Here is a 22541-nt window from a genome sequence, read left to right on the forward strand (position 1 = left end):
GGCCACTGAGAACTCGGCACATCGAATGGGCCTCCACACTAGCTCTGCGTCAATGTCAGTGTTTACGACATCCGGAGGTGCACACTTTATAAAGCAATGACGGCCATTATCGTCCACAATAGCACAGTGTCAGCGACCGCCCGCTGAATCGGCTGCAACGCGCAATGATCCTTCGTGCACGCATTGGATGTGTGTGGCCTGGGGAACAACGGATGCGCCACGGACTTGCCACCAGTGACGTGTGTGACGGCTGTGACGCGGTAGAAACTCTCGAACATCTTCTACTGCACTGCGCCGCGTTAGCCGAACCGCGACGTGAGTCGCTGGCGGCTTAGAGAGCGCAGGAAGTAATCCCGGACACCGTAGCTGTGCTCCTGGGGCCGCCGGGCTGTGCGCGCGTCCGCAAGCGATCACACGTGAGCCTGTGTGAATATATGGAACAGGCGGGCTTGATACCTCGCCTATTTCACCTCGCCGGACAGTGCGCGCTGTGCCCGAACGCTCCGCGTGTGCTATTCTGTTTGACTGGTGCCGATATAATTTTGATTATTATATTACCTGCCAGCATAGGACCTGTGCGGCTAGCATTTGAAGTTTAAATCACGATGTTCAATGTAGGTGCATACATACTCCACAAGGCCGCTTTGGATTAAGCCAACATAGCTAAAACAATCGTACACAGCAAAGGACTTAGCAAAGTCTTTTGTCTACTTTTATTACGAACCTGCACTATTTCTTGCAATACGGGAAATGTTTATTTAACGTCGCGTCCTTTAACGGAAGTGCTGCATGATAAAGCATATGCGGTTGTTGTTGCGGCCGATCTGTGTCGCATTTATTTGTACCCTCAGCATAAAGAGATTACTGAGGGGAGGAAGTTAAATACAAAGATATTGACAATCACAGCAAGAAACGAACAATGCAGAATAATAAGTGTTTTTGATAACGGAAGTATAAACAGTGTAATATTACACAGACAGGTTTGCACGACATCAGCTACAATACGATGATAGAAACCATTACACAGTTCCTCATCATCATCAGCCTGACTATACCCACTGCAGGGCGAAGGTCTCTCCCATATTTATCCACTTAACCCGGTTTTGTGCTAGCTGTATCAACTTGACACCCGCCAACTTCTTAACCTCATCCGCCCACCTAACATTCTGCCGCCCTCTGCTACGCTTTCTTTCTTTACACAGTTAAACTTCCACAAACGTATTTTATGATTACTTATCTTAATGATTTTGACAGGCAAAACGTGACATCGCTATAAGTAATCTACTAGATGCACTAAAAAATATCAATATAATAGATGTTTTCCGCCGCAGACTGAAGTAATGGAAGGTGTGGGAAAATAGCAAGAAAAGAATAAAGTGATTGCAGTCGTTTGGTGCGCGCGATATAAAATAATTCGAGAATGATATCGTCTACATGTGATTGTGGCCAACTAATGATCATAATCTAAGCGTGGATAGACATAATTGGGTGGAATGAGCAGTTCATAACGGAGATTGTTGCGATGAAATGTCGAAAGTCGTGAGACATTGTGCAAGGATGCAAGTGGTAAGAGGTTGAGGTTGTTTTTTATTGTAAAGATGCTGTAAGTGCGATTACAATTAGAGAACGTCAACCTGGCGACGTCGTTTTGAATAATTTCGATATGGGTAATCAATTCATTAGTGCCTGGATTCCAAATTGACAACTTATACTCATGTTATGGACGGACGAGTGTTATATAATAGAAATGCTTAGTGTCAGAAGGCGTCGAGTGATTGCTGCGTTTTAAATATCCTAGAATGCGTGATTTGTATGGATTTTTATAGCTTAGATAGAAGTTATTTTGTTGCCGAGATATTTGTATGACGCAACAGATTCAAGAGCGATATTGTTATGGTGATACAGAGGTATAATTTGTTTTGGATCATCATCATCATCACCAGCCTGATTATACCCACTGCAGGGCGAAGGCTTCTCCCATATTTCTCCACTTAACCCGGTTCTGTGCTAGCTGCATCCACTTGACCCCTGCGAAATTCTTAATCTCATCCGCCCACCTAACTTTCTGCCGCCCCCTGCTACGCTTTCCTTCCCTTGGAATCCAGTTTGTTACCCTCAGCGACCATCGGTTATCCTCTCTTCGCACTACATGTCCTGCCCATGTCCATTTCTTCTTCTTAATTTCTACTAGAATTTCGGTAACTTGAGTTATTTCTCTGACCCACGCTGCACGCTTTCTATCTCTTAATGTTACCCCTTCCATTTTTCGTTCCATAGCCCTCTGGGTTGTCCTCAACTTAAGTAGAACTCTCTTGGTTAGCCTCCATGTTTCAGCCCCATAGGTGAGTACAGGCAAGATGCAACTGTTGTATACTTTCCTCTTGAGCGATACCGGTAAGCTGCTAGTCATAATCTGCGAGTACTTGCCAAATGCGCTCCATCCCAATCTTATTCTTCTTGTTATTTCCTTTTCATGGTCCGGATCTGCGGTTACTACCTGTCCTTAGTAGACATATTCGCCTACTATTTCCAGTATTTCGCTACCTAATGTAAACTGCTGTTCCTTCCCGAGGCTGTTGAACATTACCGTAGCCTTCTGCATATTGATTTTCAAGCCTACCTTTCTACTTTTCCTTTCTAGGTCATCAATCATTATTTGCAGTTCATCCCCCGAATTGCTTAGCAAGGCAATGTCATCGGCAAATCGCAGATTACTGAGGTATTCTCCATCTACCCTTATCCCTAACTGCTCCCCTTCCAAGTCTCTGAATACTTCATCTGAACAAGCTGTGAATAGTACTGGGGAGACTGTGTCTCCTTGCCTAACACCTTTCTTTATGCAGAACTATGGTTGCTGTGCAGCCACTATATATATCTTCCAGCACTTTCACGTACGGCTCGTCTACCCCCTGATTTCGCAATGCCTGTATCACCGCCGAGGTTTCAACTGAGTCAAATGCTTTTTCGTAGTCAATGAATGCTATGTATAAGGGCTGGTTATATTCCGAACATTTTTCTATCACCTGATTGATGGTATGGATATGATCGATAGTAGAGTACCGTTTCCGAAACCCTGCTTGATTGCAGTCTAAGGTTGTCCTGATTCTATTAGTGATTACCTTAGTAAATACCTTATACGTAACAGACAGTAAGCTGATTGGCCTGTAATTTTTAAGGTTCTTAGAGTCCCCTTTCTTGTGAATGAGGATAATAATTTCAAAAGGGGGGGGGGGGGGCTGGTGATTGGGATAGGGTTGTAGATATGTGATTGTTACCTACTTCCACATGGAGGCGATAGAATTAACATCAATTTTTTCAAGTCCTCCGGCATAGGAACATTGTCTAAGAATCGTTGTTTCGGATATGCACATAAATTTACTTTGTTCACTTAAGAGGTATTTTCCAAGTATAGCTCCAAAAGCAGATAGGGTCAATATCATTTTGAATAGCAGGTCCATCAGCGATGGATGTTGTTTTACAAAAAATTAGGCAGTCGTCAGCAAATAAGTGAATAGATGAGGTAGTGCATTTAGGGAAGGCATTATTGAATATCTAACAGTAAATCTTCGAGTACAGTGCCTTGTACAACTCCTGAAATAACTGGATGTAAAGAAGAGTGCATGCTAAATTGTCGACGCCCTACAAGAAGGCACTCAGCTCATTTTGGAATACTTGATTGAAGGCCTGCCATATGAAGATTTAGTAACTTATCGAATGCATTGCGAAAATTCAAAAAGATGCAATCGGCGATGGAGCAGCTATTATGATTGGCATGGGACTAATAGTGAATAAATGTTTGCTTCGCATGAACATAACTGGCGCAAACCGTACTTGTGCGGGTTGAGAGATAATTTCGACCCTTAAGTAGTTACCCTATGTGGAAACAAAACCAGTTCAATAATTTCAGAAGGGGGGGCTGGTGATTGGGATAGGGTTGTAGATATGTGGTTGCTACCTACTTCCACATGGAGGCGATGGAATTAACATCAATTTTTTCAAGTCCTCCGGAATAGGAACATTGTCTAAGAATCGTTAGAATATTATGGATATGATGATTGAGCAATATATATCCGTACGAATCAAAAATATGGTGTTATTGAAGTCGATGCCGGTGCCTGAAAATGATTTCAAGTTACTGATCATTTTTGAATTGTATTCCCGGTTCAAAAGGACAGAATACATTGGTAAGTAATTATGGGCACGTTATTCCTGTAAGTTGGGCGGCACTGTTGTAGTAAAATGGATGAGGAAGACATTGTTCATGATTCATGATCAGGAATACCCTCATTATTAAGGTTGTTTAGTACAATTTTTAGTACAATTGTTTAGTACAATGCGTCAGCCGGTATAAACACTTTCAAGAAGTCATGTGTGGTAATGTTTTAGAAAAAAGACTTTTTTGCGGTTTTAAAGCCTGAAACATAAGCTTCGTTCGAAAAGCCACACAGGCACTATCGAAGTAGGCAATGTGATGTTTTAGCGAGACGATATAAGCGTTTTTTTTCTTTGCTAATCGACTCATGTATTGGTTATAAAAATGTGATTCTGGATGATATGAGCTTTTCTCCACTGGTATGAAACTATATTAAGCTAGGCACTCTTGCATATGTAACGACCAGTTATCATCAACAGTGCGTAAATCGTAGTTATCAAACACCGTTCATAGGAAATGACTTAGTTTGATGTTTAATTCGTTGAAATCTCTGCGGTGATTGTTGCATAAGGTTTTAGTCTTATTAAGCGTCTTCTTTGGTAGTATAGTGATAGAAACATAGAAAGCAATGGGGTCACTTATACCTGGCAAGCAAATTATTTGTGAACACATTTCGTGGCTAGAACAAAGAATTAGATGTATGCTTTTAGTGGTGTCAGGGCAATACGAAAAACGTAGTTCAAGCAAGAACATAATTATCTAAAATCTTGCGACGTCCATGAGTACATTTGATTAGGCTAGCAGCAAGGGACCAATCAATACTAATAAAATTCTAGTGGCCGATTTAAAACACAGGTGATGATGGGTAACGAGGCATTACAATGTTCATGGCCTGATGAAAATCGGTGGTAAATAAAGACGAAACGCTAAGGGCGCGATAAAAGCTCCTAAAAGAACTTGATGGTGCTTTAGTTTACTACGTGCCATTATAATTTCTAAGTCGGATATAATGTTAATTATGAATGATCCTTAGTATTTGCTAATGGCTGTTAAAACTCTACCGCCTCGGCTTGAATGCTTACCGCAAGGATGAAAATCAAATTGGCTAGATGACCCAAGAATTTCAGTCAAGGAATTGCTTATATAGCCATGTTTCAGCTAATTCTATGATACAAGCAAAGCAGTTAACTGCAGGAGATGACAGTTCCTTAGTCAGAATCGACACAAACCTACCACAAAATTTTAGACCAAGGTTTCTGCAGTTGCAAGGAAAAGGTGGAATTCCCACTATGCTGGTCACCTGTTCCGCAATTGCTATTACCGACGAATGGGTCGGCCGGGGTTTAGCGCCGACGCGCGAAAGCCGCAGCGTGTACTTCACTGAAGCGTCCGGAATGCCCTATGACTACTCCCTGTTGCCGTCACCGTGCCATTACCCCTCGCAGATACTGCCAAATGCCGGACTGACGCGGATCCGCTCCCCTAGCCTCTGTCGAAAAACCTAGAAGTGGCAACCTTTGGAGGGAATGTTGCTCATCGACGAAATTCTGAAGCTCCTTCACCGCTGCAACCGGATGGTCACCATTTCGCGACGATACGATGCGCCCCATAGTGATCCGCTGCCTCGGCGCTCCAGTTCGACGACACAAAATCAGTTAGTGCCACACCGCAGCCATGACTGGACCCTGCGACGTTCGGGCAACACCACAGCTGCAACCGCCGACTTTAACATTTAGTAGATGAAACCGACGTGACAGCGCTCGTGGATACCCGCGCCGATTATTCTGCGATGAAGGGGCCTTTCGCCGCCACTCTGAAAGCGATGACTACACCCAGAACAGACCCACGATATTCATACTACTGGAGGCCACCTGATAACTCCGACCGGTACCTGGACTTCTAGGGTAACAGTACAAAAAGAAACGCACTTAGCAACCTTCGTCGTGCTTGCCCAGTGTTATCGTGACGTCATCCTTGGCGTGGATGTCTTAGCAGAAAAAGGAGCAGTTATCGACCTGCAGACGTAGTAAGCGACCTTATCGAACGAGAACGCTATGCGCAGTGCTTCAGAGGAACCGAGAGCATTGCATTCTTGATGATCACGTCGCTATTCCGCCCCATTATAGTGTGAGGACGTCCGTGGCTGTGAAGACACTGCGAAACTTTGAAGGTGTCGTGGAGAGCAAACTGATCTTGCTTTTTGTACGCAGTCTTGCTGTAGCTAAAGGAGTCAGTCGCCTCGATGGTGGCAAAGCAGAGGTCCTACTCACGAATTTTGGCGGCGAGCCCCAGCATTGAAGCGCTGGGACTGCAGTGGTCCATATTTGCGGTATCACGCACGTTCGAAACGCCTCGGGACTTGCGGCGCTGTCTTTGACTGAGGTGGAGAGGCTTACCACCGGTTTACACTTCGGTATTAACCCTGCGCTTTCTCTACTGCAGCATCGCCAAGTGAGCGAGCTCATCAAGCGCTATCGGGTGACCTTCTGCAAATCTTAACGTGTTGGCAGAACTGATCTCGCCAAGCATCGCATCATTACGGATAATACCGTGCCCCCTCTCAGACAGTTACCTTACCGAGTGCCTTCGACTAAACGCGCCACTATCACCCGCCAAGCGAAAGAGATACTTTGCGACGATTCATCCAACCCTCACAGAGTCCATGGGCTGCATCTGCCGTTCGTAAGAAGAAAAAGGATGGTACGCTGAGTTTTTTTTTTTTTTTTGTGGATTACTGCCGGCTAAACAAAGTTACAAAGAAAGACGTCTATCCACTGCCACGCATCGACGATGCTCTGGATCGTCTCTGCTCCGCGAAATATTTCTCTTCAATGGAACTGAAATTCGGATACTGGCAAATAGATATAGACGAGAGCAACCGCGAGAAAACGGCGTTTAGTACTCCGAATGGGCTCTACGAGTTCAAAGCCTTTGGTCTCTGCTCTGCGCCGGTTACTTTCCAACGGCTTATGGACACCGTAATTGCAGATCTCAAGCGGCAAACATGTCCAGTTGACCTTGACGAGGTTGTGATCTTCGATCCAACGTTCGAGGGGCACCTTCAGCGCCTTTAATCTGTTTTGCAGGCCATAACATCCTCTGGCCTTACCTTAAAGAACGAGGAGTGTCATTTTGCTTGCACGGACCTCAAGTTCTCGGGGCACGTCGTAAGCCATGCTGGTGTCCTGCCGGATCCAGAGAAAACGACAGCTATTGTCAAGTTTTCTCCGCCCCAAAACCAGAAAGCTGCTCTACGCTTTCTTGGCTCATCTGTTTACTACCGGCGCTACATCAAAGATTTCGTTTGACTCGCCGAGCCCCTAACCCGTCTGACAAAGACAGACACTCCTTTCACTTGGGAAACATCACAGATACAAGCATTCAAAGAGCTTCAACGCCGCCTACAAACACCTCCCATATTGGCTCGCTTCGACGAAAACGCCACACGGCGCTTCACAGCGATACAAGCAACATATTCCTGGGCGCCGTTCTAGTTCAAATCCAGGGCGGCAAAGAACGTATGATCGCTTACGAAAGTGGCTGCCTGTCTGAAGCGGAATCGAACTATTCTGCAAAAGAGAAAAAATGTCTGGCCATTGTGTGGGAGACGTCGAAATTGCGGCCATATCAGTAGGGGAACCCTTTCAAAGTAGTTATTGACCACCATGCCTTATGCTGGTTCTCGAACCTAAAGGACCCGTCAGCCCGTCTTATAAGATGAAGTATTGGACTACAGAAATTCGGCATAAACGTACAAGTCTGGCAGCCAGGATTCGGACGAAGACTGCCTCTCGTTAGCCCCTGTAGATATCCCCACAGGTGGAATTCCTGATGACGTCATACTGTTAAATGCCATCAGCGCAGAGTGCCTTGCTAAAACACAATCTGCAGATCCCGAACTTAGTCACATTATGGACTATCTGAACGGTGCTTGTACAACTGCTCCGAGAGCTTTCAAGCGTGTTCTGTCATCGTTATTTGTGCGCAATAGTGTTCTCACGAATAAAAACATTTCCGACAGCCAAACGCCATACCTGATGTGTCTACGTGATGATCTTTTACAAGCTTGCCACGATGAACCAACGTCTCGACATTTGGGAGTCACTCGCACGCTTGGAAGGCTCAAGGAAAGTTATTACTGGCCTGGTCTTAATTCAGACGTTTCCCACTATGACAAAACGTGTCGCAACTGTCAGCGCCGTAAGGTGCCGCCAACAAAACCCACCGGATTCTTGAAGCCAGTAGACCAGCCATCGAGGCCCTTCCAGAAGATTGGCATGAAAATGCTGGTACCATTGCCCATTTCACACTCCGGTAACCGGTGGGTCACCATTGCTACAATTACCTTACACTAAACGTGAAAACTTTCGCTCTACCCAATGGTGCTGTCTTAGAGGTTGCAAAGTTTTTCATCCATTGTGTTGTCCTGCGTCATGAGGCACCGGAGATTTTCATCACTCACAGAGGTGCCGCATTCTCAGCCGAATTGCTGCGATAGATTTTGATTCGCAGTCATACAGACCACAGGAAGGCGACACCATACCATCATCAAACGAACGGCTTGACTGAACGCTTGAACAAAACACTCGCTGACATGTTCTCCGTGTACGTCGACGTAGAGCACAAAACGTGGGAGGAAGTACTAGCTTACCTCACCTTCGCATACAACACGGTGGTCCAGGAAAATGATCATGTCACCTTTACATCTGGTCCATAGCCGTGAGGTGACCACGATACTTTATGCCATGTTACCTCATCTAGACGACGACTACCAACAAGCTGTTGTTCACACCTTTCTGCACTTCGCCGACAAGGCCCGTCAGCTGGCCAGGCTGCGAATTCAGAACGAGCAAAGCCGCGATGCCCAGTGATGCAACCTCTGACACCGTGATGCCAGGTAAACAGGTGGAGACCGTGTCTAGGTCTGGTTTCCTGTACGTCGACGAGACCTCATCGAGAAACTCCTCTGTCGTTACGTTGACCTGTACCAAGTGATAACATCAGTTGGAGACCTAACATAGGAGGTCGTTCCTGATGGATTTAAAAAGTCGCGACGCTCTGCTCTGCCTGAAGTGTTCCATGTGGTACGCCTGAAACCGTATTACGACCGATAATGCTGATTCTTTCTGTGCGCTGAGACATTGCCTATAGTGCAATTTTTTTTCTCATCTGTAGCCCACACTTCCAGCATCGGGGCGATGCTTCTTGTAGCTGGGGGGGAGGCAATGACGCGGGGCAGTCTTTGTCTTCACTCTCCGCTGATCGCGAGCGCGTGCCCCTTCGGGGAGAAGAAATCGAAGGCCTCCCGTTAAGACGAGTCCTACCAGGTTTTCTGCCGCTCGGTGCACTGTGACTTCTGTGACCTCTGTGTCCCACTGTGACTTCCTACTAGACTTCATGCCGTGACAATATATAGATTTACACTCATTAGAGAAATATACGTGAGTTCGCAGTGGTTTAGAATATTTATAATAGACGGTAAGCAGTGCACAGAACTAAAATTGCTACCACACACGAAACATTTCTTATAAAATTTTGAAGTTGATTAGAATATTGTAAGGCAACGCGAAGGTCGGAATTGGGGAATCAGGCTTTATTGCAGACCTGAAGCCTTGGTCGCGCACTGCAGCCAAAAACACTCCGCGATGACGATGGGTATCTACAAGAGGGAGCAGGATGAAGATGAAGCAGCACGTTCAGCCGTGTGGAAGATGAAGCGCCACACAGTGCTCATACTATTTCGCCCGCGGAGTTGAAGCGGCCAGCCTGGCCGCAATTAGTCCGCAGGATTGCGCCGAAGAAAAGGTTTCATACGTGAAACGTGGACAACTTCAGTGCCACGATAACGGCAGTCCGGAGGAGGGTAAACAAGGGCGACGCTATAGTTGACCGGGGAGCTTTTTGCAAGAACTATGTAAGGACCAATGTAACGGTGCTGTAACTTGTCACAAAGGCCAGCTCTTCTTTGATAATGCTACGCAGGCCGGCACTTGAAGGATGTCGCTCAGATGCAGGGCGGCACAAATTACCTTGAGCCGAGAGCTCTTCACGAATTAATCCGCGAATAAGCGCACGGAGGTCAGCGTCGGCAGTGAAACCATATGAAGTGGGATCAGGCTTCAGGCGTATCGACTGTAGTTCGTCAAGGCGTTGACAAGTCGATATGATGGCGTCGATGGTGGTAGGGTTCTGCACGGCCAGGGCGTTATAGGCGAGTGGCCAATACCTTTAAGGACGTGCCGAACCCGCTCGGCCTCAGGCATGGCGTCATTTATGCGCCGAAAAAGTGCAAAGACATCTTCTATATAAGAGCTATAGGTCTCATTGGACCGCTGAAGTCGGGCTTCTAGCTTCTTCTTGGCGAACTCCGTGCGAACAGTAGGAGCATAGAAAATATGGCGTAACTTTTGTTGAAAGGTAGCCCAGTCCGGAATCGTTGATTCTTGATTTAGGAACCACGTTTTGGCCACATCCGTCAACTAAAAGGACACATTAATTAGTCTAAGAGAATCGTTCCACCGGTTGAAAGCACTGACCCGGTCGTAGCTGTCGAGCCAGTCATCAGCATCGTCGCCGCGGAGACCGGCGAACATCTGCGTGTCGCGCTGACGGCTACTGATACTCCAAGTGGCAAGGGGAGCTGGAGTCGAATTGGTAGAAGCCGGAATAGCGGAGTGGCCCTCTTGAGTCATGATGATGGTGGTCGGGGTCAAACGGCGGGCAGAACGAAGCTCCAGGTGGATGCAGGTGACGAAGCAGCGGGGAAATCAAGGCGCACCTCCACCACGTGTAAGGCAACGCGAAGGTCGGACTTGGGGAATCAGGCTTTATTGCAGACCTGAAGCCTTGGTCGCACACTGCAGCCAAAAACACTCTGCGATGACGATGGGTATCTACAAGAGGGAGCAGGATGAAGATGAAGCAGCACGTTCAGCCGTGTGGAAGATGAAGCGCCACACAGTGCTCGCAATATTTTGATCGCACTACTAGAGCTATATCGATCCTAACGCCCTTTTGCTAAAACAAGCATCTATAAAGTCACGGAGAACAGGAAAATATTACGCCACTAACGCGCCTGATGAATTTCCGGATTCTACACATTGTGCTGGCACTGCTGGCTGCTTTGTAAACCAAAACGCCGCCATGAATGGATTACAATCAAGCGATTCGACTTGAGAGCGAAAGTCACTGACATTTATCGTTGAGAGCAAAGGATAGAATAAGGACTGTTTTGGATCGTAAATATGCAGCTCAAGATCGTCATCAACACAACAGATTTCCGTGCGCCGCATGCACTAAATCTCATGCCGACGATGAAGTTTGGTCGTTTGAAGTAGTGAACTCTAGATTATGGTGTAGGTTCTAAGTCTGCTGGCGGTGCACAGAAGTGACTAAACTCTAAAATGGTAAGTTAAATATAAAAGTTATAGCAGTCGTAAATTGCAACAAAATTTGATTAAAACCAGCCACCTCGCTTTAAATAACTTTCACAATGTGTCTCATCTAGTGCACCCACATTTTCTGTCAGTCAAGCAGAAGGGAAAAGCTCGAGCATTTGACCACATTTCGAACCCTCGCAAAGCAACCAAAAGGGGACAGTGCACTGAGAGTATATACTACTCAGTATGTGGTCTCTAGTAGTTTAGTGCTCTAAACATGCTACCGAGATTCAGAGAATTCAAGTGCCATCCCAGAGCGGTGTTACCGAGTGTCACCACTTTATAATACGGGCGTGTGCATCTTCTGCATGCAGAGTACAAGCGGAATATGTCTGTTGCGGTCATTTTAAGCTGAGGAAATGTATGCACGAGTATATGCATACATTCGGAAGCGGCTTATTCCAGTGCATTCCTAGGAAGTCACCATCATCATCAGCCAGACTATGTCCACTGGAGGTTGAAGACCTATTCTAGATGTCTGCAAGTAACCTTGTCTTCTGCGAGCAGAACCCACCTAACACCTTCAGCTTCCAATTTTTATTCTCATAAACTCAAACGATTCTTCTGCCCCTGCTACGCTTTTTTTTTCTTAGAGCCTACTTTGTCAACCTTAGCGAACGTAAGCTATCGTTGCTTCGCATGAAATGGCCTGGCCGTGCCATGTTCTTTTTGACGTCCACTTGAATAGCTTTAATTCCAGTTTGTTCTCTGACCGGCTCTGCACGCTTCTCGTCTGTTAACGTTACCCATATCATTTTCAGTTCTATAACTGTCTGCGTTCCCCTCAATTTAAGTAGAACCCATTTCATTAGCTTCAATGGTTTCGTCTCATAAGTGAGTACTGGTAAGGTATTGCTGTTATACACCTTCATGCCGGTAAGATGCCGGTAAGATACCATACTATAGCTGCGAGGTTTTGCCAAATGCGCTCCGTCATAATATACTATTAAGATTTATTTCCTTTTGTGGTCAGGAACTTAGCTACTACAGGTCCTAAAGAGAACTATTTCTTTAACACTGCCAGTGCCTTGGTACAGTCAGCAAATTATCGTTAATTTCGGAGGAGCTCTTTTCTGAAATGTTACTTGTTTTCCGCATTTTGCGTTTTAGGCCTACCATTATATTTTGCCTGTTTAAATTAGTAATGGCATGTTACTTACAATCTTACAATGCAATGTCATCAGCAAATCTCAGAGAACTGGACTATTAAGTATCAGATATTTTGCCTAACTGCTTCCATTTCAGCTTCATGAAGTTTCAAATGAGCTAGTCATGAACATCACTGGGGAGATTCTACCTCCTGCCTAGCACCCTTCTTTGCTGCAGTTTCATTACAGATTGTTTATTGAGGACAGACGCATGTGCAGCTGTTATGAACATATGGCTGAACCACACCGTTATTTGCCAATGCCTCTTATTGCGGAGGATTGAATTGTGTTTAATGACTTTCCTTACGTACTCTATAAATCCGATAAATTAGTGTTGGTAAAATTCCTGGAACTTTTCCATCGCCTGGTTGATAGCATGGATATGACCCAATGTAGTTCTAATATGATTGATTTTGGTCTTTATAGATGAAACCACGGAGTAAGATGCACAGGAGCACCAAATCTACTTTTGGGAAGGGCAAAACTTCACTTCATCGAAGAAAGCTTTGTACGGTTCCTGTAGATAGCGCTGGGATTTAGCATCGAAGCTGGTGAAGCGTGCCGCGGCCTCTCAGCTCAGGAAGTTCTATGGTGCCTCCAACGTCTATTGTCTGCTCAGTGTCTCAGCACTTTCACAAAAAAAGCCATTGGAGATATTCGAAATTCACTAAACCGGTGTACGTCAACATATGCACCGAGTACCCTGTGCCGCGCCGGTCTACATACGTTGGATCTCATAGCGTGGTTTGTTGTCTGCATGCCCCTGTCGATTCATTCTCATGGGCATATAAGCAGGCGGCACACAAATGTCCCAAGTGGAGCTTTATCATAAAATGTTGACGAAAAAGATAAAATTCGGCGTACATGCAATCATGACTGCAATTCCACCTGCGCAATTGCCGGTTAGCACACGACGGTCAAAGTGACCACTTCGTCTCGCTTTGGCCGTTTGTCCCGAAGCTTTCATGGTCACCTGGATAGAGCGCAGGTGCATTATGTCTCGCGGCAATGTCGAGAAGTTACGTTTCGCGTAGACACTTTCTGCAAGGATGATAAGGAAAGGAGGAAAGCGTGCCAAAAGCCGCTTCAGCGAACAAAGGAAAGCGGAGAGAGAGAGAGTTGAGTACAAACCTGAGCGCTGGTAGCATAGCGAAATCGTCTTAAGCCGAATCTTTTGCGAAGCGCAAACGTCCGCGCTCCTCTATTGCCTTGCTCAATAGATGAGGCTCACAGAGTTACAATGTATTTATTACAATAAGGCCAAAGCCATTATAGGCTCATACTCGCGGCCATGACCCTATCCGTCCAGCCGCGAGAAGTGTAACCCTGCGTCGCAAGATTCCGCTAGATTGTGACGTCATCACATGGCGACATTAGTCAGGCTATCGTGAGGAATATTATAATCATCATCAGCCTGCGTATACCCGCTGCAGGGCGAAGGCTTCTCCCATATTCAATTAACCCAGTTCTCTGCTAGCTGCATCCACTTGACCCCTGCGAACATCTTAACGTAATCCACCCACCTAACTTTCTGCGGCCCCCTGCTACGCTTTCCTTCCCTTGTAATCCAGTTTGTTACCCTAAGCGACCATCGGTTATCCTCTCTTCGCACTACATGTCCTGCCCATGTCCATTTCTTCTTCTTTATTTCCATTAGAATGTCAGTAACTTGAGTTATTTCTCTGACCCACTCTGCACGCTTCCAATCTCTTAATGTTACCCCTACCATTTTTCGTTCCATAGCGCTCTGCGTTGCCCTCAACTTAAGTAGAACCCTCTGGTAAGCCTCCACGTTTCAGTACCATAGGTGAGTACAGGTAAGATGTAATTGTATACTTTCCTCTTGAGCAATACCGGTAAGCTGCTAGTCATAATCTGCTCCATCCCAATATTATTCTTCTTATTTCATTTTCATTGTCCGAATCTGCGGTTACTACCTGTGCTAAGTAGACATATTCGCCTACTACTTCCAGTGCTTCGCTACCGAACGTAAACTGCTGTTCCTCCCCGAGGCTGTTGAACATTACCTTAGTCTTCTGCATATTGATATTCAAGCCTATCTTTCTACTTTTTCTCTGTAGGTCATCAATCATTATTTGCAGCACATCCCCAGAGTTACTTAGCAAGGCAATGTCATCAGTAAATCGCAGATTACTGAGGTATTCTCAACTACCCTTATCCCTAACTGCTCCCATTCCAAGTCTGTGAATACTTCCTCTGAACAAGCTGTGAATAGTACTGAGGAAATTGTGCCTGCTTGCCTTACACCTTTCTTTATGGGAATTTTGTGACTTTCTTCATGCAGAACTATGGTTGCTGTGCAGCCACTATATATATACTCCAGCGCTTTCACGTATGGCTCGTCTACCCCCTTGATTTCGCAATGCCTGCACCACCACCGAGGTTTCTACTGTGTCAAAAGCTTTTTCGTAATCAATGAATGCTATGTGTGAGGGAGGGTTATATTCCGAGCATTTTTCTGTCACCTGGAGGAATATAGTGAAAATAAATAAATAATAAATAAATTTTGTCTCTCTCTGGCATCGAACCTCAACTCCTTGTTCCCCGGCCGACCTGCGCCACACCCGGGATCGTGAAACGCACATTATAGTTCTCCTTGTCTACCATGAGGTTGATATTAGCTATGCCAATGACGCTTCAATCGGTGATAATGACAACAATGACGTTAGCAATCATAATGACGGAGAGTTTATTTGTTAAATATAATGAGAGCATGCCTGTGCACCAGCAAGCCTAAAATTTCGCGTTGATGCAGTGTAGATTCCACAGAGCTATCGGAATTTATTTTTTATTTTTTAACTTTCCGCTCGAAAATATGAAGTGTGAAAACTTTACCGTTTCTGCTTTCGAAATACAATGTCATTAGGTATTGTGATAGCTTTTGTGTAGTTTTTCGCTCTACGTTTTTGTAGAAAAAACAAATTAACTGAATAAATCTGAGAGTTTCTTTTCAACACTAGTAAGGCAGATTTCGATATCAAAACTTATTGCTCGCTCTAAAAAGTATGAGATGTTTGAATATAGCTATTGTTGGAAAAAATGTAATGATTAAAAAATTATTAATATAGGCACATATTTTACCTCTTTCAGGCAGAATGTCACATACGATTACACAAACACGAGTGACCCCTCCGTCATCATATTGACAGTGAACAATGGTGAGTGCTTTAAAATATTTGTTAAAGTATGAGTAACTCTTCACACTATTCAACAATAAAAAGAAATCCCGCCATACTACGGCCTTCCTTATATTGATCATATTTTTGCCCGGAAAAACGTAATGCACACAATAATGTCTTGGGCAAAGAGGATCATGATCAATGATCATAGATCTGAGTAAGTGGCACTTATCCCCTTATCAAACCTGAAATTGTGAAATCAAGTTTTCAATATATCCCCAAAAAAAGCAATTCTAAAATATGCGGTACATTTTCTATTTCTTTCGGCGCAACAGCCTCTTCGAACGGGTGATACTTGCTTGGTCGCTCTCTATGCTAAATTTACTAGTCATAAACCTGTCTCCTCATACGAAGAAGTTGCGACGTACATAAATAAGTAGCATTCGAAGCAAAAACAGATTTCTGAGCGGCCTGTATGCTGGTTTTATATATGGTTATGTCAAAATGTAAATGAGGTGATAACAACTTGTGCGCGTATTTTTGTGTTTCTTCAGATACCTCAAACCCGATACCCTCAATAAGCTTGTATAGCGACTACGAGACATGTTCCGTTTTCAAGTACGAGTACAGCTCAGGACAAGACCGTAAGCTTTTTATTCTTTTATAGTATCACACCAAAAGCGGCGCGCTGTGAATGTTGGCTTATTTGAAGTTTGCGTGAAGTCTAGGAACGACCCTCGTAGTGTCAATACACTGGCGGAAGGTCAAATCTCTCCAGTATAGAATACGCTGGATTCGTAGAACAACTGCCATAACACGTATATGAGCAAGCATGTGCAGTATATATTAGTTCATTGCTTCTAAAGGCAGGAAGATCGGCCGGAAAGTTCACAATCTGAACTGCTACTCAGCGCTGAGGATAGGAGGAAAAAAGAGTTTTAATGAGTAACAATGCTGCCACTACAATTATGAACTTATATAGCACAGTAACGGTACCTTTCTCCACCATCGCGAGTCAGATGTGAAAATGAGGCTGCAGTGTCTGTTCAGGTTTCCAGTTCTTCATCAAAACTCTTCCACTAAGCTCTTCGAGAGATGCCTGTTATACAAATCCTACGAGTAGCGGTTAGCGTTACCCTTCGCGCGCGTATCATTGCTACAATCTGATGCTTACTCCTCAGTGGCCTTAATTCACCGGCGGAGTATTCTGGAGAGTTTGCCTGTCGAAATAAAGATAAATGCTTTCATTTCAATTGCACGTCCGATAGCAATGTTAGCCGCAAGTATGCAGGATGGATAAGAATTCCACGCAGCACAACAATGACTTTGTAAGATTTTGGGGTTGGGGTGCTTGTTGCAGGCGTCTCCTAGTCCTGCAAGCATCCATCGCATTCCTCACAAAGTTGGAACGAATTGTGCTACTTGGCCTAGGAAACTACAAAACTGTTGAAGGCCCCTGCTCATGGCGCTGTTCTCTTCAGTATAGGCCTATTCAATTCTATCAAGCCTGCAGTGTTCATGGCCTTTAGCATATTCGCCATGTTTTAATAGCCACCCTCGTATCAAATGCATTTGGAGTGATATTGCTACTGTTCCAATGCTCAGCAATTTCAATCAGAGAAAGAATATATTGCAAAACACACACTTGTCCATTTCCGGCAGTGCCCCTGGTAGAGAGATTTCTAGCTTGGGGCTGACAGTGTGCGGCAGCTGTATCACGGAGGGAACTCGAAATGGTGACACCATTGGCACGCAGAACCTCATCGTCCCCACTTCCTGTGCTTTGCCAGTGAGCGCAAAAATACATTACTTTTTCAATCTTATATGTCAAAAACCTGCATTTTCTGCAGTTAATGATGTTGCTTAAGATGTCATGTCTGTAGAGCAGTTGGAGACGCTAAAGTGGACCTCCCACTGCAGATACCGCAGCCTATAAAGTTCATTGCCTTTCACTGAGAAAGGCTTTAAGCTGGCGCCATTAGTCTAATAATATGAAACCATTTTACAGTGCTTGTTCTTGTTGCCTCTTGTCTGTATGAAGTCTGATGAAAATATAGAAAAAAAAAAGAAGTGGAGAATGGCACCTTGAAGGACAACATGCTGCCAGTGGCCATGCATGTGTACCATCAGATCAGTTAGCGTAACAATGTGCAGTTTGCTATATTCGGATTATCCGCTGCGTCATGAAAATCGATCGAGGTCATTCGCTGTAGAGTCTACTTTGAGCGGCATCTGCAGTTTTTTTTTAAGTTGTATCCGATTATAGTGTATTTGTCCGCAGAGTAATTGTCTCTGGATATTTCATTGTAATGACAGGAAATAGACTGTCCGCAGGTTACGAGCTGCCTTGGGCATAAAACGAAGTATAACCATTGAAGCAATTCGCGAAAGTCCAGTGAGTGAAAAAGCGAAAACTTAAGCAAACGATGTGCTGTCGACGCGAGTGCTGCCCTCAACGGCCCTGCCTTTACCAGATCGACCAATATACCGCGGTTGGCAAGTACATAACCCAAAACTAAAAAAGAGCCGATCTTTAAGTAGCTATGTTTACAGCGAAACAAGTGGGACTGCACATATAAATAATAAATGCTCCAGTTATGCATACAGGAAGCTACAGTGGAGTTCCCAAAAGGCAGTGGTTTACCGAGATGGCTTCTCGCTAAGTCTAGCCGAGACCGACTGCAATAAATGCATGGAATTCATGTATACATTGCGTGGTGTCCGCAGTATGCTATTGAGCATTGCCTAGAGGAACTGGCATGAAAGTGCCCTCGGGAACATTACTAGAGTGAAAGTACGCACGGACTACTGCCTAACCACACATTCCTAATTTCATGGCGTTTTCCGCCCGCTTGGGAAAAAGAGTTCATGTTCTCTTTTTTATTTTCAAATCGTAGCAAGTTGCTCAGTATTAAGGAATTCGAAGATACTTTCGTGTAAAAATGCGTACCCACAATGCGCAAAAGACCTCCCCGCGCAGCCTTTCCCATAATTTTGAGGTGCCTGCAGGTTATTTTATGTTTATTTTATACAATTAAGATATGTCCCATTAGTTAGTGCGCCTTTCTCTGCTTGAACAGCCATCTTGGGGAACATTATGCATATATATAGCATGGTTTCTGCACAGATTCAGGCATACTTCTTTTGGCAGAAAAATATGGAAACAGGTATAGAAATATTTATTTCAGTAAGTGTGTGTGTGCTCTCATATCCAAGAAATAATGGTCCATTGGCATTTGCGTTGGGAGCGTTGAGGCATTGAAGTTTGACAGCTTGACGACAGTTGAAAGCATGCCTTTCGCAGGCTTTCCTTCCGACATATTTAGCAACCTTATCGCGGTAAAAACTATCTCGTGGCAATAGCGTCCACAATTTGAAGACTGGAAGCCTCGTAAAGTCACTAAGTACGTCCCAGTTGACAGGTAACCTTGCTTGGCAGGTCAAATGTGCGGTGGCGCCTCAGCATGTATTTCTGTTTCGCTCACGGAAGGCCTCAGACTTATGATTGATTATTCGGGGTGTTGTGCGACATCACGAAACCAGATAGCTTAGTAGAGATGGAAGAATGCCAACGCGACAAGCATATGACAGCGTGAAATCGAAAATGAGCACATGGCACCCTTGAAGTTTCGCCCCTTCAGAAGATCTCGAGCATGCCTTTGTGCGGTGCCGTGGTGCGGCCAATTTTATGACGACAAGAGTATGAAGACGACATTGACCTCGAAATCTTCACCCGAAAGCACTGTCGAAAGATTTAGAAAAACCCTTTCTCTAGGCCATCTAAATGGAACTTATCACCGCCCAATAAAAATTCCGAAGCGATCAATAATTTCTCTTTAATTTTCTTACAGAGCTGGCAATATAACCATGTACGGTGCGGTCGAAAAGTACGGCTCTCGCGTATACGTTGCATGGATATCACGCATTGTCTGCGAAATATTTTATGCTGCATTGCATAAGGTATAAGGACGTTTCCTGAGAATACCGGTGACGCAAACTAGTAAGAAGCTGAAATTGGAGGCCTTGCAGACTGAGAGTGGAAACGCATCATGCTGCATACAAACGGGTATCTTTTAAGCCGGCAGCAGTTTACAAGAAGCCATGGTGCCCTACGAGGCAATTTGATTGCTTTCGTTCCGAGGAGGATTCCCTGACCCGTCGCCCTCTCCTTCCGTACCGCCCACTTCACAGTTCCTGACGACTGCACGGAGATGATACAAAGGCTGATTTCCGGGCGTTCGTTGTTTCGTAGCAGAGCTACACTAGGCTAGTTAGCGGCGCATTTTAGGTAAGCGTCTCCCGACATTATACGCAAACGCTGTAACCATGGTGACCTCTTTTTGTGAGTCACAAGAAAAACGAAGGATAAAAAAAAGAAAGGAAGAAATGAGAACAGGGAGAGAAGACGATGCCGTCAAATGAAGCAAGAAGATTCAGAAGACGCCAAGAAGACCAGCCCAATCACCGATCATGCCATACTTTTGCAGGCAGCTCATCGGCGACGAGAACGTTCGAGTCGGACTTTGCGACCAGTATGCTTGGTGGCTTTCTCTAGGTATATCCAGACTTGACTTAGTTAAGCCGGCATCAACTTTTACGTAAACCGCAGTGAGTGCGAAGATGCCACTTTCCCTTCAAGAGCCAACCGCTCCATGAACACAGGTTATGGCCTCGGAGTTTCCCTTCGCTTCTAGTCGACAAGGCAGCGGGTTCCTTGGAGGCGTTCCTTCAATTGGACCGAAGACGTGAGCGCGAGTCACTCCTGCAACACTGTCAAGCAAGGAAGCAGACCAGCATGCAGGGATTACTATCAGCTCACGCTGATTGATATGCTCAGTCAATAATCTTAGATTTACCAATTGTTTGATGCGTATACGTCCTTGATGAATCCATCAAACTCTCAAGGTCGCGGAAACGCTGTATAACTGGTACTTCTACTGGGGTTTGGGGCAAATATCCTGTTTGCTGACCCCCTTCTGTATTTTCATGGGTCCTTTAAGGAAACATGAATGAATAAAACATGGCATAAGGCCTTTCTGCCCTCCCCACTACACACACACCACATCGCTCTGAGGCACCGCGAGCAATGCTTTTGTTTCGTTGCAACTTGGTGGTTGTGTGCAGAACAGTGAAGACCACTGATTGAGATCATTTAACTTGTAACTTTATAGCTTTGATTCATTATGGCTTTGTATATATTATTTATGCGGACAAAACATTAATCCATATTAAGATGGCCTGCTAAAGCGTTTGAGGAGTGGTATGTTTTTGAATAGATCCTACCTTATTAGAGCACAGCGAAGGGAAGGGAAACTAAAAATTTCTAAATAATAACGGTTACACAGTCTGATTTCGCCTAGTGCAACTTTTTAATTACAAGTAGGTGAAATTGCTATAAATTCAAAATAGTGAATACTAAAATGTTATGAACATATGTATTCAATTCGCCAATATCTAAATAATAACCACAACATTTTCACTCCTTACGTAAAAATTGGATGGGATGTCCATGCACTGAAGCGAGATGAATGAAATAGATGTAGTCTCAGTTCAACGTAAGCGAAGAAGTCGCGATATGTTTCGACCAAGGAAATACTGCGTGATGATAGTTTTCAAAGCACTCAATTCGCTTTTCATTTCTCTATTAAATGTTTCATCAAGACTAGAACACCACGTTTTGTACCTAAGCGATTTATTAACTTTGCAAAGACCTGTTCTCTTTTCTATTTCAGAGTGCATACTCTATGTAGACAGGGCTGCCGTGGACAATATACCCCCAATATGCGTTGAGAAGCTCCAATGCGCCTGCGGATCAGCCTTTCCATTGTACGACAATGCTACTTGCAGCAACACTGACGGAAGTGCTTGAACGCACTAGCGCACCCCTTCCGTGCTTTGGGAAATCTATATACTACGATCTACAGATAAAAACCGTTATCAATCGCCATATTTTAATAACCAAGGTTTTCGTTTGAACTTAATTTGCTATTGCTAGTTTGCTGATCACATACCCAAATTATGCTGCTGCCATCTCAGCACATGATTTTAAGTGAAATAAAGCGAAACAGTTCTTGTTTAAAACTTGGCCATAAGAGTAATTACATTCACTTTTGCCCGTTGTCCGGGAACATGGCAAAAGCTTTAGTGTCGTTATAATTTCTGATGTAGCTTCCTTTCCTTCGTTGTGAAAACGAAACATATGCTTATAATTTGTCTGATATTTTTCTACCTACAAATAAGCTTTTACAAACGTATTCAGGCTATGCTTCCATCAGGCTTTTTGTTTTCGCTGTTTCCAATTATACTGAAGCTGCTGTGTGTCTGGGCAATATGTTAGTTCTATTTAGGGTTAACTGCACAGCTTCACTTCACTTGACTGTAGAAAAATACTGGCATACAACAGTGTTGGGCAATGAGGATTTATGTGAATGAGAGTTCAGTCAAAGAGGCAAAATGATTTAAAGTGCGCATCCTGATTATTAAATTTGTTAACATCTTTAAAACTTTAATTACAGGGCATCAAAAAGAGGCAAGAGTCGATATGATTGAAGAATAAGTCCTATACTTCGTTCCACTGCATTATCGTGGTGAAGTTTTATGAGCCAATCACGCAATATTGATAGCAGTTTATGCCCTATGCTGCGCTTACGCAAACCTCATT

The 22541-nt window shown here is 44.4% G+C and overlaps 1 protein-coding gene across 1 annotated transcript in view; it reads left to right on the forward strand.

Annotated features, from left to right (window-relative positions):
• The window catches only part of LOC146209396 (uncharacterized), a 37878-nt gene extending 16070 nt beyond the window's left edge, over positions 1-21808 (forward strand). The window contains exons 3-5 of the mRNA XM_084580232.1: positions 15852-15919; positions 16435-16524; positions 21613-21808. Of these exons, the coding sequence (XP_084436358.1) occupies positions 15852-15919; positions 16435-16524; positions 21613-21749 (295 nt within the window). The 3' untranslated portion in view covers positions 21750-21808. The remainder of the gene's footprint in view (positions 1-15851; positions 15920-16434; positions 16525-21612) is intronic.
• Positions 21809-22541: the final 733 nt, after the last annotated feature.

Source organism: Amblyomma maculatum, chromosome 1, assembly GCF_055883805.1.
Source record: "Amblyomma maculatum isolate TAMU_Amacu chromosome 1, ASM5588380v1, whole genome shotgun sequence".
Taxonomy (NCBI): Eukaryota; Metazoa; Arthropoda; class Arachnida; order Ixodida; family Ixodidae; genus Amblyomma; species Amblyomma maculatum.